Here is a 17,226-nt window from a genome sequence, read left to right as displayed (position 1 = left end):
AGTTTGTATTTATTGATTTGTTTTTTTTATGAAGCTTAGAAAATCAATGGGATGATTGGTTGGAATTGGTTGATACATCGTAAAAAGAAAACGAAAACTATAGGTGGTTTGACTATTGTACATCGATCGATGCATGATGTAAGTTGACTATATAAAACTTGAACATGATCATTTCAAACTAAAGTATAGGTAGGTTATATGCATTTGTTATATTGTAGTTAATATATTTTAAATATTACATAAGTTAGTGATTCACGTTTTCGTAAAAATAAAATTCAAATTCATTATTGGGCCGTACTCGTCCATAATAAGCTACGTTAAATATGATGTATTTTTAGGTTCATTTAATGATATTAAGTTTAAATTTCATTAAGGAAAATTCATTAATTTAACTGGAAAATACAATAGGTTCATTTAATGACATTAAATTTAAATTTGATTAAGGAAAACTCAGTACCAAGTAGTAGGCATGGGCGTTCAGGTCTTCAGGTCGGGTTCGGGCCGGTTCTTTTCGGGTTCGGGTCTTTTCGGGTCATAAATATTTAGACCCAATAGGTACTTAGAAATTTTCGGTTCGGGTTCGGATCAGTTCTTCTCGGGTCCGGGTCGGTTTGGGTCTATAATTAAAATACCCATAAAATACCCGTAACTTTTCGGATCCATATCGGATCCGGGTCGGGTTCGTGTATTTAGGATCTGAAAAGTACATGATATACTCAATTCCATCAACTTTAGTTGAATATTTGTCATATATATCTAAAATTTTACAAAACAACTTAAATGAAACTATTAATAATTAAAATAAAACGTTTTTAAACTCTAAATTTTACATTTTAAACCTTTATATTACTTTAAAAATGTTAAAAAATAATAACAAATGTTGTTAACAAAAGATATTTCAATTAAATCATAAAATAATATATATAAAATAGAACACAAAAACATCATAGTTTTAGATATACATGTTTTTAAGTCGGGTACAAATCGGTTCTTATCGGATCAGGGTCTATTCGGGTCGGTTCTTCTTCGGTTCCAGTTCTTTCGGGTAAAAAAAATTTAGACCCAAACCGGTCCGAAACCGGATCGGGTATTTTTGGGTCGGTTCCGGTTCGGGTCTTCGGGTCCGGGTTAAAATCCCCAGGCCTGCCAAGTACGTAGACTTATTTATCGACCAACATTGATATCAAACCGGTTAAAGATATCACGACGATACTACCTCTCTACAAGTACTAAGTATTTTTTGTTTTAAATAAATGTACACAATCAATAAAATTTCACCTAAAATAATTCTAGTATTGTTTTTGATTTGCGAGAGAGGAACCTTTTTTTTTGGTCGACCTAGAGAGGAATTAATTTTTTTTTTGAACGTCCTAGAGAGGAATCTCATTAATATATTACAGTTTACTAACTAAAGGTAGAAATCTTATTTTGATAAAAAGGTCCTCAGAGGTTGATTATATGTGTCTGGTCAAAAGTAACTAAACTTTGCGCATGGACATTTTTATGGGGATTTTGTATATGATTTTTGGGTGGTTGTTGTGTGTTTTAGTAAATAAGAAAATCGATTGTACTTAAAAGTATGACTTTGGTTACACTTTCATTACTTGAACATAAAATTTACACTAGTCAATTATTTTTCAGCTCCTGCCACACATAGGAAACAAGACCAGTCCTCCAATTTCTCCAAGAACCGGCAGAGAAATGAAGGTAAGATCTATTAAACCGGTTTTTGTTCGGTTTATCTTTTGTCTTAAATCAATCATGTCTTTATTAAAAGAAGCCCACGCAAAGAAGGGAAAAAGCTGGTTGCTTTCTGAACTTTGGTATATAAAAAAATTTAACCGAGAGAAAAGAGACGGCATTATAATAGTTATGTCATGATGGATACATGCACTTGTTAACTCAATCCATTTTCTTTTTCTTTTTGATATGGTAAAGCTGAATATTATGAGCTGACTATCTTTATTTCAAAATAACTTGAACTGAGATGAAACTGATATGGTCTAATAAAATAAAATTTTGAGGAAATTAAATATAATATTAATATAAACGAGTTCCCAAATCCCAACTAATGGATATGTAATACACAATAAGATTACAATAATGTATATATATTAATGAAACTTATATACAAGTTTTAATATGAGTGATGCAGCATTTGTACAAGAGCATGGTAAGAGGAAGAACAATGGGAAGAAGACTCAAGGATCAGAAAGAGAAGAAGAAACAAGAAACCAGAACTCGAAACGCTGAGATTCACGCCGCAGTCTCTGTCGCGGGAGTAGCTGCTGCCGTAGCCGCGAACGCTGCATCTAACGCGGTTGCAGCCGCAGAACATACGGTTGAATCAACAGCAGTGGCTGCTGCGGTCGCGTCTGCAGCCGCTCTCATTGCTTCACACTGCATAGAAATGGCGGGAGAGATTGGAGCGGGTTATAACCAGATAGAAACAGCCGTTAGCTCTGCGACCAACGCTAGGACTAACGGAGACGTTATGGCTTTGACGGCAAGTGCTGCAACAGGTGTAGTAATGATTCCTTTATGGCATAGTTTACCGTTTGGTTTGGTATGTTTCGGCTGATTTTGAGGTTTGTTTGAGAGATTTTAGCGTTACGAGGAGCTGCGATTCTAAGAGCAAGAATGGAAAGGAATAATGAGAACAAATCAATGTTATATGCAACAAAGGAGAACGTAGAAAGGGAAGAGAGGAATGTATTTGGAGCGATGACTTTTGTCTCTAGAGGAGAAGAGCTTCTCAAACGTACCCGCAAAGGTAACTTGTTATCCAAGAAATCCATTTTGATCATGTCAGGAAGCTAACAAAATAATTGTTGTGACAGGGGATCTTCATTGGAAGCAAGTATCTTTTAACATCAACTCGAACTGGCAAGTAAGTTCCTTTGCTTGGAAGATTGTTTCATCAAGATTTGATATATACACATTTTATGTTCTTTCTTCTTATATATAGACTCTTTCATTTTGAGATAGGTGGTACTTAAAATGAAGAGCAAACATGTGGGTGGAACTTTCACAAAGACAAAGAAATGTAAGTGTTAAATTTGGGTTTATCGATCATTGACTTTTAACTTAAAACTAATGAATGATATATAAATGGACCGGTCATAACCTATACAGTAGAATCTCTATAAATTAATACTCGATAAATTAATAATCTCTATAAATTAATAAATTTCATCGGTTTCTACTGGGGCTGGTGTAAAATATAACACAAATCGATAAAATAGTAACATAATAATATTTTTAAAACTTCCATATAAATATATAGTCTCATTAAAATCATAAATTAATAATCTATCTATATATAATTTTATATAAATACAAACTAAACATTATATTGTTGGTTTTATATTCACAATGAAAATAACTTTACTTTTTTTAACATTTCAATATATTTTGATAATATTTAGTTAAGTTATATCGAACACCATGTAAAAATTTTATGAAACATAAAAATATACACCAAATAAGATAGTAAAACAATATGAAAGTTAAATTTCTAAAATTTAAATAATGTACATACGGTAAAATCAAATATTTTTTTATTTTAAAAATATTTAAAATATAAAAAAAATCTAAATAAGAAAACTTTTGTAAATTAATATCTCTATAAATTAATAAAATTTCAAAGTCCCAACATTATTAATTTATAGAGATTCTATTGTATATTAGTTGATTATTTTTTCAACCACCGATGTTAAATTGATTTCATCCATTAACAGTAAGCTAATAAGAAACTGATTTTTAGCGAAAGCCGTTAAATAATTTTTTCCACCTTATTTTAGAAACCTATAATTATTGGCTGGGTGCTTTTGGATGCAGGCGTTGTCAATGGAGTATGCCGAGATATACCGGAATGGGCTTATAGAGGAGGAAGAGTAGAAAAAATGGTCGAGAGCAGAGCCTACTTTGGGGTAAAAACCGTTGAAAGGGTGATTGAATTCGAGTGTGTAAACAAAAGAGAGAAGCAGATGTGGATAGAAGGGATTCAGCAGCTTCTTAGCTCCCTTGAGACCGGTTCCATAGTGTTCACTGGAAAACATTAGGTGGTTTGAATCAAAAAGACTAAACCATGTTTGAAAATTACATCATGTGATGAAGATTGAACTTTTCTGTTTCGCGCGTGTTGAGGAAAGTATGTATCCTTGTGTCCTGTGTGATTTGTCAAAATCTTTTGTTTCTTGTGTAATCAAGTAAAATAATTGTGAAGTGGTCTAGTGGTTTGTATCCGGTTCAACGGTTCAATTAACATTCCGGATCTAATTGTTACGACTAAGTTTACATCATTTGACTGTTCCCACAGCAACAAATACGTTTTGGAAAAACGTCTGATTCTATTTTGTTATGCTCCATCTTCTATACAGTACCATTTTCATATGATTGTATCTTGAACGTTCTGATATATTGTCATCGTAGATGTCAAACAAACATATAACCATAACCATCATGTTGCTGGTTGAAAGGGATCGATCTTTAGGTCTCAAAACAGCGAAATAAGCATAAAGAATCTTTGATATTTATTCATCTTTAATAAAAGAACTTCTACATGATTGACTTGTGGATGCTCGACGACAAACATTGCTTTGGACACAACATAATGGCATACTTTTCAATGGCGTAAAAAGACATGTATGGCTATGCAGCTACTTTTCAATTGGTCATATGTTTATAATGGAATATCTTTTTGTGTATATTGTCCTACGTTAAAGTCATATTCCTATTTTGGTTACGTAGACATATATCAATTACAGTGGCCAGGATCGACCAAGTAGGTATTGCTTGTAACCATCATCGGCACAAATTATTCAAAAGAGGACCACATAACGTGTTCGATATAGATCTTATGATTATCTTTTCCTGGGTACGTTAAAATATTACACAATACACATTCAAGTTTATTGATCACGAAGATACATACGTACAATGTAGATCATGAAAGTAAGAAATATATACACATTTGTTCGTATGGTCAAGAAAATGGTGAGAAAAACAAGATCCATGCGGTACATGAAAGTGCTCCTCGATATGTTTAGTAATTTTGGGCCTAGAAGTTGAAGGCTATTCCAATTTTATTCAAGGACTGTGGCTACATTATCGGTCTGGAGTTTGCCAATGAGATAATCGACTACAATGTTATAAGAAAACAGTAATAATAAGCTCGTCTTAATGGCTTTATTTTGGTAGCCTTCTTTCGAGCTTTTGAGTCTCTATGTGTATATGTAGAGGTTGATGATGAATCTTTGTAAGAGTATTGGGGAGCTTAAGAAGTAGTGGATTGCTGTCAGTTTAGCCAAAATTAAAATTAGGCTTTTATTCCGAGTGTGCTTTGCAATTTATCTTGATTCGGTACGTGCACGCCAAAGTATCAGAATAATCGAGAGTGAGGTTGAGTTCAAGACTTGAATTTAATTGATCTTGGTAACAAATGATATCAGAACCCCGTGAACTGAAAAATGATTTTCAAACTTCTTGAACAAACTATTCGACCATAAAATCTATAGATATTGAGAATGGATCTAGAAATCTATCGATGACTATGGTTAGAAATCTCTTAAACATCGTTATTTTAATGACAATTCTCTTAAATAGCATTTTTAAATTTTCGTCACTAAAATAGTTTTAAAAATGATTAAAATAGCTTTTTAATTTAAATTTTTTAAATATTTATTTTTATTTTTAAAAATATTTGAATCTCCACCCTCGAGACCTCACTCTTTAACTATAAACCATAAGTTTAGAATAGTTAACCCTAGTATATAAATGTATATTCATTTTTTAAATAAAATTTTTTTTGGTCATTTTCCTATTTGCATGTTATTTTTGTGAAAATAAACTAAAAATGTCTATAATAGGAAATTTCTCATTTAAATTTTCAAAAATATTTTTTATTATATATATAAATATATATATATATATATATTAATATCATAATATGAAAATTAAATTTATAAAATCTAAAAAAATATATAACAAAAAAATTCAAATAGAAGAATTTCAGAAGAGATTTGTAAGCTATATAATAAAAATATAAAAGTAAAAGATCTTTTAATATTCTTGATCGAATGATCTTAAAATTATATTTGGAGAATAACATAGTGAAGACTACAATTTTTATTTTGCTTTAAAAGAAAAAGAAGACTACAACTTTTTAATGAATAATGTTAATATATAAAGTACACAATGATTACCAGGTATATACGAATGACAATCTATATATTCTAATATTACTCCAATGATGTAAATGGAATGTCATTTACTTATTTGACACCTTTTTTACATCATTTATATGCAGTGTATAAACGAAAACGTGTTATCCTTTTTTTTTTTTCTAACCTGTTATCCTACATCAAACACCATTAAAAATTCAACATATATACACAATTTTATATGTGTTCTGTAACTTGTAACAAAGCATGCAGAGGTAATTTAAGCTTAATGGGGGAAATGTAGTCAGATTGATTATAAAGTTTTTCTTTTTTTGGTCAAAAATTGATTATAAAGTTTTAGTTTGCATTTCGCTAGTTTTTCTGGTATATTGTATTTTTCTTGTGTCGACTAGTCAAATTGTACTTTAACTATGACCAAACTTTATATTATAATCCCTTGTTAATATGGTGGCAGGGTGCAATAATTGAATCACGTGAGACCGTGTCTGGTCGCGGTTGGGACACGTGTAACCATAGTAAAAAACGCGTCCAAGAGTTGTCAAGTACTCGAACAATGCAACTCAACAAGACAGCTGGATTATCTTGTCCGTACAACTTTTTTTTTCTTCTTCTTCAACTTTTGTCGACTTCTTCACTCTTTTTTACACGATAGTCCTTTTTAATTATTATTCATAATAGTATATCGTAGCTAGCATTCACTCGATTCATTTCAATTTTGGGCTGTTAAAACCTGATTCCAGCTCATGACAATGACTGGTGACGACAAGTTTTTTAATTATAAGTGTATGAAGTAATATAACAATACTTGGTCCAGGTTTTAAATTCTACCAAAATATGAACCGGAGTTCTTGCACATGTATGTGTTTAAAGCCTTTTGCATTTGTTAGAAAGTCGCAATAAAAGAACTCAAACTCTAATATCTAATCAATATCAGAATTATTCTTTCAACCTAAAGATCTCCATTAATTACATCATCGCTTCTCTAGTTCTATGCAGGTTCCATGTAACGTTTATGTCGATTTAAGTGTGTATTTGTGTGGAGCATATATGCAGGTCAATCAATTTGGTCGAACGAAATGCTATTATGATAGAATACTCTTAAAGTCTTCATTCATGGTATACATATAGTATCTGGCTAGATATTATTATAGAAGTAAAAGTGTGAGATAAAATTTTGTAGTTATTCCAATCCCCTCTAGCTTTTATTAGTCGAAAGAAAAAGTTATATTCATTCGTTTTCATTAAAAATAACCATTTTTGTTTTGTCTTTTCTTATTTTTGATAATATTTTCCTTCTCCTTTTCTGAAAAGAATTTAGAATAACACATAAAAATATAATAGTATAATACAATATAATTGAATAGTTAATTTTCCTTCCTATTACTTACTTTTATCTCCTATAAAAGTATAAATTACTCTATATTATTGTACCTCTAATTATTCTCCCACCGGTCAAACTCATAGTAAAATAGCTTATGGTTTAATAATAGAACATTCCTACTTTTAAACGTCAACAGCCATAATGACATGCCACGATGTGATGATTTTAATAATTTCTAAGAGATTAACAATGTTGAGTGTGCACAACACTTTTAGAAGACCTATATTATTAAAAGAATTTGGGTATTTCATTAACATTATAGATTTCTTACATATCATATTTACATAGATTTACTTTTTATAATGTAAAAATACATTCATAAAGCTCATTTTTTTTTTATTTTCAAAGCTACTTTATCTCATAACTACTTATTCAAAGCTTTAGTTTTATTGTAGAGAAAAAAACACTTGCTTAAAACTCATTAAAAATAAATTAACCGTTGTCATGTTATTATTTAAACAAGTTAAAGATTACTGGTTTTTAAGTTAACATGCATGCTTCTGTGACTTTATAAAAAGTATCTAGCACACTATTTATCTTCACAATTGAAATAAGAAAATAATATTTGGCTGAGAGATTTAAGAACTAAGTGAAGACCATAGACATATAAGGACATTATATGTATGCATGTTTTATAAGCTATGGTGCATATTGGTTGATCATCGTAGTTTTTTTAGTTAAAAATTAAGGGACAGATTCTTATATTTCGCTAAGAATCTCATTCTAAAAACTCTCCAAATAATCATGCTGTTACATTGTGAACAAATTATCATACAAATAAACATTCGTGCAAAACTGCAAATATAGCTAGACAGACGAACTGATCTTTTCTCAGCAATATAAGCAACAAAAAGCTTGAGAAGTCCGCCTTATCACTATTTGATATTTTCGACAGTATTGATGATGTAATAATGGAGCAACTTTTTTAAAAAACGAAGGCCCTTTTAGAACCCCACCACCGAAGGAGCTAGATACAGAAAACGACAACTTCAAAATATAATCTTTTGAATAGAGATCCATACTGCAATGATGGTATCTATATCGCATGATAAAAATTTGACCTTTGGTGGTATTTGATTAACATATTTAACATTCGTCTCTAGCCGACACACAATATGTTATTTAGTTCTTCTGAACATACCTAGTTATAGCCAGAATACGGATTACAACAATTAAAAAGAGCAAGGTGTTCCCACTGTATAGGTCGATCAGTGTAAGTTTGATGGTAACGTTCATGAAGTTTATTTTTTGATGGAACGGATTCAGCACCGGTTCAAGAAACGTGACATCATGTAGTACTTGTTACTTAGTAATTACTAATTAGTTAGGAATTTATTAGTCCGTCCTAGCCTAGGTTGCCGACTTAACCAATTCATTTATTATATTTATAGTAAAATATTTTGTGGAGTAACAATGACAATAATTAAAAGACAAACTCTTTCTACTTATGAGTTCTGTAAATTCAACAGACTGCTGACTGACTATGTACTCTACCGTAGATTCGAATCCTTGCACGTTTCAAGTCGTACAAGTTAATATATTGAAGACGATCCGAGTCTTATTGTAATTCTTCTTCTTTTTTAGCGAATAATAAGACCAAACGTAGCTGCAGAAGAAAAATCTAGGAACCTCTAAGTGTCACATCACAAAAGAAAAAAAAAAAAAGGTAAAGCAAAAGATTAGAAAACATCGTCTCGTGTTTTGCGTTATAATTGAAAAGATTTAAAAAAAAAACTTTTAAGGAAAAATAAAACTATAGTTACATTACATTACATTACATCCACACCAACGTGTCTCGTAGGTAAGCATGGGTCCATCTCTTTCCACCACATATAAACGAGAGTACGCAAACATGTTATATATATAAGTTAATTCTAAACATTGAAAGAAATCATTGAGAGATTTGGAAACATCTAAAAAAACTAGACTTAGAAATTTCATCAAATAGTGATACAAACAAGAACAATATTTTAACTCTTTATAACAATTCCTCCCTCATTCCGCGTCAGATATTCTTGAGTTTATTAGATTCTTTCTTTTTATAGCAAACCCAAATCTCATTACAATAAAAAAAGGTAAAAGAAGAAGAGTCCAGCTCTCTCCGACAGCTCTGGAACACAACTTAACAATGGTGGATTCTTCTTCACTTGGTTCCGACAAGGAGAAGAAGGGAGGAAGTAAGCAGCCCGTGTATCGTGGAGTACGCATGAGGAGCTGGGGAAAATGGGTATCTGAGATTCGTGAGCCACGTAAGAAGTCTAGGATCTGGCTCGGGACTTTCCAGACGGCGGAGATGGCCATGCGTGCTCACGACGTGGCGGCTCTTAGCATCAAAGGCTCTTCCGCCATTCTAAACTTCCCTGAGCTCTCAGATTCTCTGCCACGTCCCGTTTCTCTCAGCCCTCGTGACGTCAGAGCTGCGGCGACCAAAGCGGCTCTCATGGACTTCGGTACGAAGCAGGTACGTCGTCACGTGAGGGCTGAGAGCGAGAGTAACGAAACGGCGACGTATGATAAAGGGTCAGAGAGCGAGAGTAACGCGTCGAGTAAAAGGTCGGAGAGTGAGAGTAATGAAACGGCGTCGTCGTGTGTGACGAGCATTGACGAGGAAAGTAGAGTCTCGGACGATTTGGAGAGAATAGTCGAGCTGCCGAGTCTAGGAACGAGTCTAGACGAGTCGAACGAGTTCGCGTTTTATGACACGTTGGAGGATTTGGTGTTCATGCCGTCATGGTTACGCGGTGGTCCGGGAGATGATTTTACGTATAATAATAATGATTCTCCGTTGAACTCTGTTTTCGATGAAAGCTTTTCTTGGTAACAATTTTCCCTGTAAAATAAAAAAAATGGTGTATTTTTCTCTCTTTTTGTTTTGTTGGTTTAGTTTCCATGGGAATCTCTATGTTCTTTTTTCACATTGCGTGATGAGATATCTCTAAGATGGTCAGGTAGTGCTGTGGCATTGATAAATGATAATGTTGTTAGTTATGCTCCTTGTTCAGTCGGTGAAATGAAAGATGATGAAATGCAAGTGTTTATATTATTCGAGTTTAGCCGAAATAATGACAGTAGTGTTTGTGTTTTTTAAACCTTCCAATTTTTTATATTCTTGCAAGATCAATATAAAATTCTACTATTTGAAAACAGTAACGTGGCCCGCTCATCCATCTTTGATACGCTATGTTTTCTAATTTTTGACATTCCCATTACGCAACAATTTAAACTTTGACATTTAATTAGCTGGAAGAAGTAAACCCAGAGCCGGCCCTTGCTAGAAGCAAATGAAGCAACTGATTGCGGCCACCAATTTATTATCTTTGTAACCGGCCACAAAATTCATAAAATTGTTGATGGCCTAGTGGTTGGTTGTTCACCCTAGCTATGTGAGAGCCTGAGTTTGAATCTCCATTATGTACATAATTTTTGTAAGAAAAAATGTCAGCCACCTTTTTTGTTTCGGGCTTGTGGCCTTGAAAAATCTAGGACCGTCTCTGAGTAAACCGTAAGGTACTTGATTATTGGAAAAACTAATTGATGTATGAGTGATGCATTATTTAAAGCTTCTATAATTTATACTTTGAGCATAATTAAATACATATCAAACATGTGCTACAAAATGAAACGTAACTTGTTGGGTAGGGGGTTGGTATACTAAATTTATCTCAAATAAAAAAAATTACTTCATTAACTTTTTTTTTTTTTTGAAAAAGGGCATTCATTAACTAATTAGTTAATTAGTTAAGCTATATTTATTATTCGCTTCTGATCATCGATCGAAACACCATTTTCAGTTGTGTTTATGTGATTTTTCCCCTAAATGATTTCTAAACTAAATATCTTTAAACTAAAGATTGTTTGTAAAACATCTCTGTAAGGTCCAAACATAGTTTCTTTTCATTTTGATATTATTATTACCTTTTCTAATATTAATGTAGGCTGTGTTTCATTTTATAAAACATCATATTATATAACATGCAGTCGCAAACGTGCACAAACAACAACCAAGATACAAATCCTATAACTTCTTGTTCTTATTTTTTTTCTTAAGTTTGACAATGTAAGGTGATCCAATGATATCAAAGAAACACAAGTTTACTAATTGTCTCCTCCTACCAAAACGTTGTTACTCTGATATTTAAATGACAGTCAAATACCCACCGAACAAGCATAATGAATACAAAATAACGAATTGTAAAACGTTTCCACTATAATTTACCTAACATGGATATAAATTTGTAAAGTAGAGACAATTTGTTAAAAAGTAGAATAGAGTAACATTAACTAGGGCCAACAACTATATTGAGCGTACCAAAGTACACATAGACGTGAATATACCCATAACTGAAGACGTTCATGATCATCAATAATGTTTTTGGGTTGAAGTTCAAGAATCATGATATTAATATAGAAAATATCATACGCGTTAGAATTAAGCTAATGGTCGCAAGAACATTGATTTGATTAATGCGTATGATCGCTAATTATAATTTATATGGAAAGAGATTCTCTAATAAATTAGTTTCAAATGGTTTATAGAAATACTCATTTGGTAAACCGGCAGTGAGTTTATAAAGGAAACAGACGTCTAGAGTTTTGGATGGTTCCATGAATACGTGAAGGGAAACGCCCACGTGCATGTTTGATTTGTGGAAGGCAAATAAAATCTGCAGATTGTCCCATGACAAAATAATTAAGATTCATCGTGGAGAACCAAAAGAAGATAAGGACAGAAATAAATTCAAATCTTGATTGGTCCAGTTATCACTCGCATTGTCGTGTTCCCAATTAAATCTCAATTTTTTTGTTTCATTTTCTGTCCTTTTAGAAAAGCAAGGTCGCATCATTGGCCGATGATAGCACTAAACAAGATAGGAGCTTAAATACCCACCGTCTTAGTAGCTATAGCAAGCATTATAAGTGTGCATTTACGACTTTAGTTGATACTTATATAATTCTGTTGGATCGAACTACGTTTGTTTTCTAAAAGATATTGTTGATTATGCAAAGTAAACTTTAAAAAAAAATATTAGTAGGAACCTTGACTCTGGATGCTAGGAAATCAAAAGAAAAAGGACCTTTTACATGGTGTAATTGAAATGGGAACCTCTTTTTATATTTCTTCCAATTAATTGGTTGATCACTAGTTTTTTCTTCATCGAATTGATATATCTTGCATTGTATCTTGCATGAATTATCGCACATATATATGATCGTCGGCATGGGTTAGTAGGCCACGAGCTAAATCAGAATCCATCTTTTATGCGGCAATCTAATTTTTGCTATGATCGTCGCATGAAATTATTGGATTTTGGCTTTTAATTACTTTTTCTAGTAAAAACCCATGTACATTGTGTTTCTATTCATTGAAAGCGAATTCTTAACAATAATTTTCCCCATATTGAACTGTTGTGTCGGTGTTATTATTATTATTTTTTTTCGTATTGGGTACTATATAATTTAGTATAGTATTTCTGACGGCATGTGAGCTTGGTGAATCTTTATTTACAAAACGCCGTAAAACTAGTGTATGTTATTAGAAGAGTTTATAATGATCCTTTTTTTTTTGCTAAGTTAATTATCCAGAGGTATCAGGGTAATATACTGATATGATGGTACGATACAAAAGAAAAACAATAATTTCCATATCTATTATTAAAATCTCAAATAACATTTTTCCTCAAAAAAATATTTAAATGTGACCAAAAAATAAATAAAAATATTAGATTCTTTGTTTTTCCTAACAAATATCTTATTTCTTTCCATTGATCATAAAATAAACTTATTCTTCATTAAATTTAGAATAAAAATCATTCCTTCTAATTTTTATTTTTATTTTTATTTTATTCCTTTTTTTTCTATTAGTTTCATGTGTTTATGAGATAGTTGCCGGTTGAACCATATACAACATTGGATGCACACCTCTCTTCACGTTGTTTCAGCTAGTGATATCTTTTTTTTCTAACACTGACTGTATTTCTTAATCTGAAGGTTAAAACACACATATTTCCCTAACATCACACACAACTCTTAAAAAATAATTGGAAGAAAAAAGATACCGAAAAAAAAAATTCAAGAGAAAGAATATCAGCAGGTGCCAAAAACAGAGCATGAATAAGAAAACATGCTAAAGACTCGACAACCAACAGGTTAGTTGCGTCATGTCAGGACATAGATACTCCATTGGCAGCCTCTGCTCCGATAGTGGATTTCAACCAGCGAGGACCCCCATTCGCCAAATAAGATTGGTAGCGATGGTCTATTGTAACACTGATAACAATGTTTATAGCGACACTATTCTTGTCGAGAGAAACATGTTCTAAACTACAATTCTCAAAAGAATTTAGCTTATAGCTATCTTAATATCATTTTCCCTCTTTTATGTACATTATATTTTGGTTTAGACAGCAAGCCTAAATAGTAACACTATTACCAATTATTAAAGTTATGGCCTGGTAAGGTGGTGTTTAAGTCGCCGAATCCAAATCCTTCACCTAATTTGTAGAAATTAGAAACTATATCGAAGAAGTAACAATAAGATGAGCTTGCTAAGACGCGAATATGGGCTAAGCTTACAGTTTTAAAAAGGCAGCTGCGTCAAGGGCCCGATATTTAGATTTCTATTTGATTAAATTGTAAAAGAATCATAAGCAAATATGGGCCGTGCTGACAGTCTTTGACCTCTTCTTTTGAGTCGTTTACTTAAATATCAAACTTACCTTTGTCTGATATATAATTATACCCAAACATATATTTCTAATGAACCAGTTTTATTCGTATAACGTTTATTTTTTATTATTACTTTACATATACGTTACAAATTTATATATATAGAGATCTTTGTTATTTTAACAATGTAATTTTAAAATCATCATGCGCAAGACAGATCTTATCCTAGTATCAAAATAAATGGTGTGTCACTTTTCGGAGCACCACTTTTAGATGATTTCATGAGAACACATAAAACTGATTTTTATATAACCGGATACTAATAATATTATAGAGGCATATTATGAACGGAGGGAACCAGACCAACGTTTTGCAATCTATCGGTTTCACGTTGTCCTCTCCCCGCACCTTTACCGTTTCCTTCTATATTTGGGAACCTTGTTGGAAGGAAAGGTGAGATGTTGAGCAATCCTGCATCAGATTCTCTGTACAGAGGTTCACTGGATATTCACTCCATACCAGTGGTTACAAGATGGAGATCCTGGAGCGCGATTTTGCCATTTATAAGCTATGGATTGATCAAATATGAACTATTGCTACTTTTCAATTGTTACTGTCTACTGTTGTGCACATGCACCTTACGGGCGTCGGAGCTACTGTACAGTCCCACGGCTCAAGCATGAGGAATCGATTGCTTCCCAGCTGCAAGCGCATTGACATTCTCGACTAGATACTGTCTCGGGAGCCTTCCGACCACATTACCTTCCTCGTTCCCTTGTCTATCGAGGAGTGCGAATACCTTAAACACCAAACTCATCCAGCTCTTGCTACCATTTCGTGTTGTCCAAATTTAGCATCACAAAGTTCACTTTGTCCCTGCAAAACACAACACCACAATTAAACTAAAGACACACAAAAAGACTTTGAACTTTAGCCCTATAAAAAGCTAAATTAGCATCTAAAGAGCTCTCTAACCTATAAAAGAGTAAAACTAAGATTCAAATCCTTTCCTAAGCAAGTGGCTGAAGAACAGACCCACTCTTGTGTGGTACTGCTTCTGCAAATAGAAGAATCTTCAAAGCTTTAGTTTGTTCATTAATATCTAAAAGTTCAAAAACCATTCCTAAACAAGTTCCAATATATCCATTAAAACCAACAATACAAGAGTGGGTCTGTTCTTCAGACAGAATCTTGAACTCAAGCTCTAGCTTGTGCCTTGTTGTTCATTAGCCTTCTACAATAGCCAAATCCATTACTAGAGAAGTTTCCCTAATCAACTAAACAAACGCCACACAAGATTTGGGTCTCTTTTGGCGATAAGAATCTCCAAAGCCCTAACTTGCTCATACTCATTTACCAAACAAGTTTTATAGAAAGTTCTAGCGCGATGTTTATATCTATCTACAGAGGCTTCATTTTTTCAAGAAAGATTGTGACCATCAAACACACACATAAAAGAGCAAGCATTTACTTGTATTTCTGCTCGATTTTGTAAACATCAGGGGATGGAAAACACTAAGCCTATTTATTAATTCAAAATCTGATGGATGGTCATCAGAGATTAGCAAACACACATTTTAATCTATTTATTAATTTAATTTTTTTTTTTTTTTTTTATAAAGGACCGAACCTAGAGTTACTCTCTTGACAAAATCTATTAAACTAGGTTGTGTCAGAGGTGTTAAAAAACCGGTCCATACGGTTCATTTTGGTTTAGTTTGCTGTTATTGTACCTGATGGTTCTTGCCTGTTTGATGGACCAGTGGATATGGTAGGTAGGACCAACGGGAAGCGAAATCACAATACTAAAAGCAGCATATGCTGAAAATCTATGCTGCCACGTCACTTAAAATAATCATCCAACCAAAACATTTCTTTTTGCCACGTCAGGCAGGCTTTCGATTTTTTTTCTGTTCCGTAAATGATTGTTTGAGAGCTGGGCTTTAATTTTAATGAATATGTTAAGCCCGTATTTTAGTATGTTTAGAGACCCAATCAAATTTAGGAATTAGGTTGGTCGTCGTCTTCCTCTTTCAGAAGCGGCCGCGAAGATGTGATTCACCATCTGAAAACGTCGATTCCAAACTCTGAAACGTTTCCCCATCCTTAAATCTTTTCTTTACTCTGAGTTTTCTTAATTAATCCACTCCGTCCACATGAATCAATCAATATACCTCTTCGTTTTCTCCAGTAACTGGTTGAATCTTCACCTATAAATGTTTCTCCTTTCTTCGATGTTGAGTACAACTCAAACTATTTCCAAAAGCAATTATTTTCATACCAAGCGATTTCGATGGCAACTTCGTACACGCTCCTTGCCGATCTGAGAGTAGGGCGATGCTCTAACACTGCCAAGGTCCATCTGTTGAGGGTTTGGGAGGCGAGAAACATCAACAAAGGCGGAGAACTGATGAGTGTTGACATGTTGCTCATCGATGAAAACGTAAGATCCATTGTCTAATACTAACTCTCTAAGCAATTACATTTTTTTGCGTACGATTTATGAATATTTTTTTTCTTCCCTCAGTCCACACTATTAGCTATTTAATTTGCCTTCCTAGCAATAATCGTCACCAGGTTCGTCTTCTTCTTGAAATTCCAGCAACCACTTTGCACTCTTACCAATTCGATTCCCATATACAGGCAGATAGAGAGATAGTTCAGAGAGTGGAGTCTGCTAAGATAGAGATTTGAGGCGTGACTTCTTCGAGGCGGCGAAGTTTGCGCTCTTCCGTCGAATATATTCACTTATAAGATAATCTGCAACGGAGCTTTTGCTCAAGCGTTGAGGCACCAACGTTTCTATGTACATCAGGTACCCTATGGCCGTCACAACACTTCTATATTCACATGGAAATGCTGCTGATATTTTTCAGATGTACGAGCTCTTCATCGAGCTTACTATTCAGCTCCGTAAATGGGGTTAGTTATTTCTTTTCTTTTGTGTGTATTCCACTTGCTGATACTAAAGTTGGATCTGAATTTTTTTTTTTT

At 33.1% G+C, this 17,226-nt stretch overlaps 2 protein-coding genes across 3 annotated transcripts in view; both read left to right on the top strand.

Moving 5' to 3' along the window:
• LOC106345006 (VAN3-binding protein-like) overlaps window positions 1–4,304 on the top strand; it is a 5,885-nt gene extending 1,581 nt beyond the window's left edge. The window contains exons 3-8 of the mRNA XM_013784286.1: window positions 1,642–1,707; window positions 2,156–2,522; window positions 2,609–2,773; window positions 2,841–2,890; window positions 2,989–3,046; window positions 3,841–4,304. Coding sequence (XP_013639740.1) covers window positions 1,642–1,707; window positions 2,156–2,522; window positions 2,609–2,773; window positions 2,841–2,890; window positions 2,989–3,046; window positions 3,841–4,064 — 930 coding nt within the window. The 3' untranslated portion in view covers window positions 4,065–4,304. The remainder of the gene's footprint in view (window positions 1–1,641; window positions 1,708–2,155; window positions 2,523–2,608; window positions 2,774–2,840; window positions 2,891–2,988; window positions 3,047–3,840) is intronic.
• Window positions 4,305–9,438: 5,134 nt separating this feature from the next.
• On the top strand, window positions 9,439–10,609 carry LOC106343814 (ethylene-responsive transcription factor ERF043-like). 2 transcript variants are annotated; one of them, XM_013783150.1, is made up of 2 exons: window positions 9,439–10,096; window positions 10,130–10,609. In XM_013783150.1, the coding sequence occupies exons 1-2, from the start codon at window positions 9,695–9,697 to the stop codon at window positions 10,385–10,387; spliced, it is 660 nt and encodes a 219-aa protein (XP_013638604.1). In that variant the 5' UTR covers window positions 9,439–9,694; the 3' UTR covers window positions 10,388–10,609. The 2 variants fall into 2 exon arrangements, with proteins under 2 accessions (XP_013638604.1, XP_013638596.1); XM_013783142.1 differs by having other exon boundaries at window positions 9,439–10,609.
• Window positions 10,610–17,226: the final 6,617 nt, after the last annotated feature.

This window comes from Brassica oleracea, chromosome C1 (genome assembly GCF_000695525.1).
Source record: "Brassica oleracea var. oleracea cultivar TO1000 chromosome C1, BOL, whole genome shotgun sequence".
In the NCBI taxonomy this organism is placed as follows: domain Eukaryota; kingdom Viridiplantae; phylum Streptophyta; class Magnoliopsida; order Brassicales; family Brassicaceae; genus Brassica; species Brassica oleracea.
The sequence above is the reverse complement of the archived record's forward strand: the minus strand, read 5'-3'. Positions and strand labels throughout refer to the sequence as shown.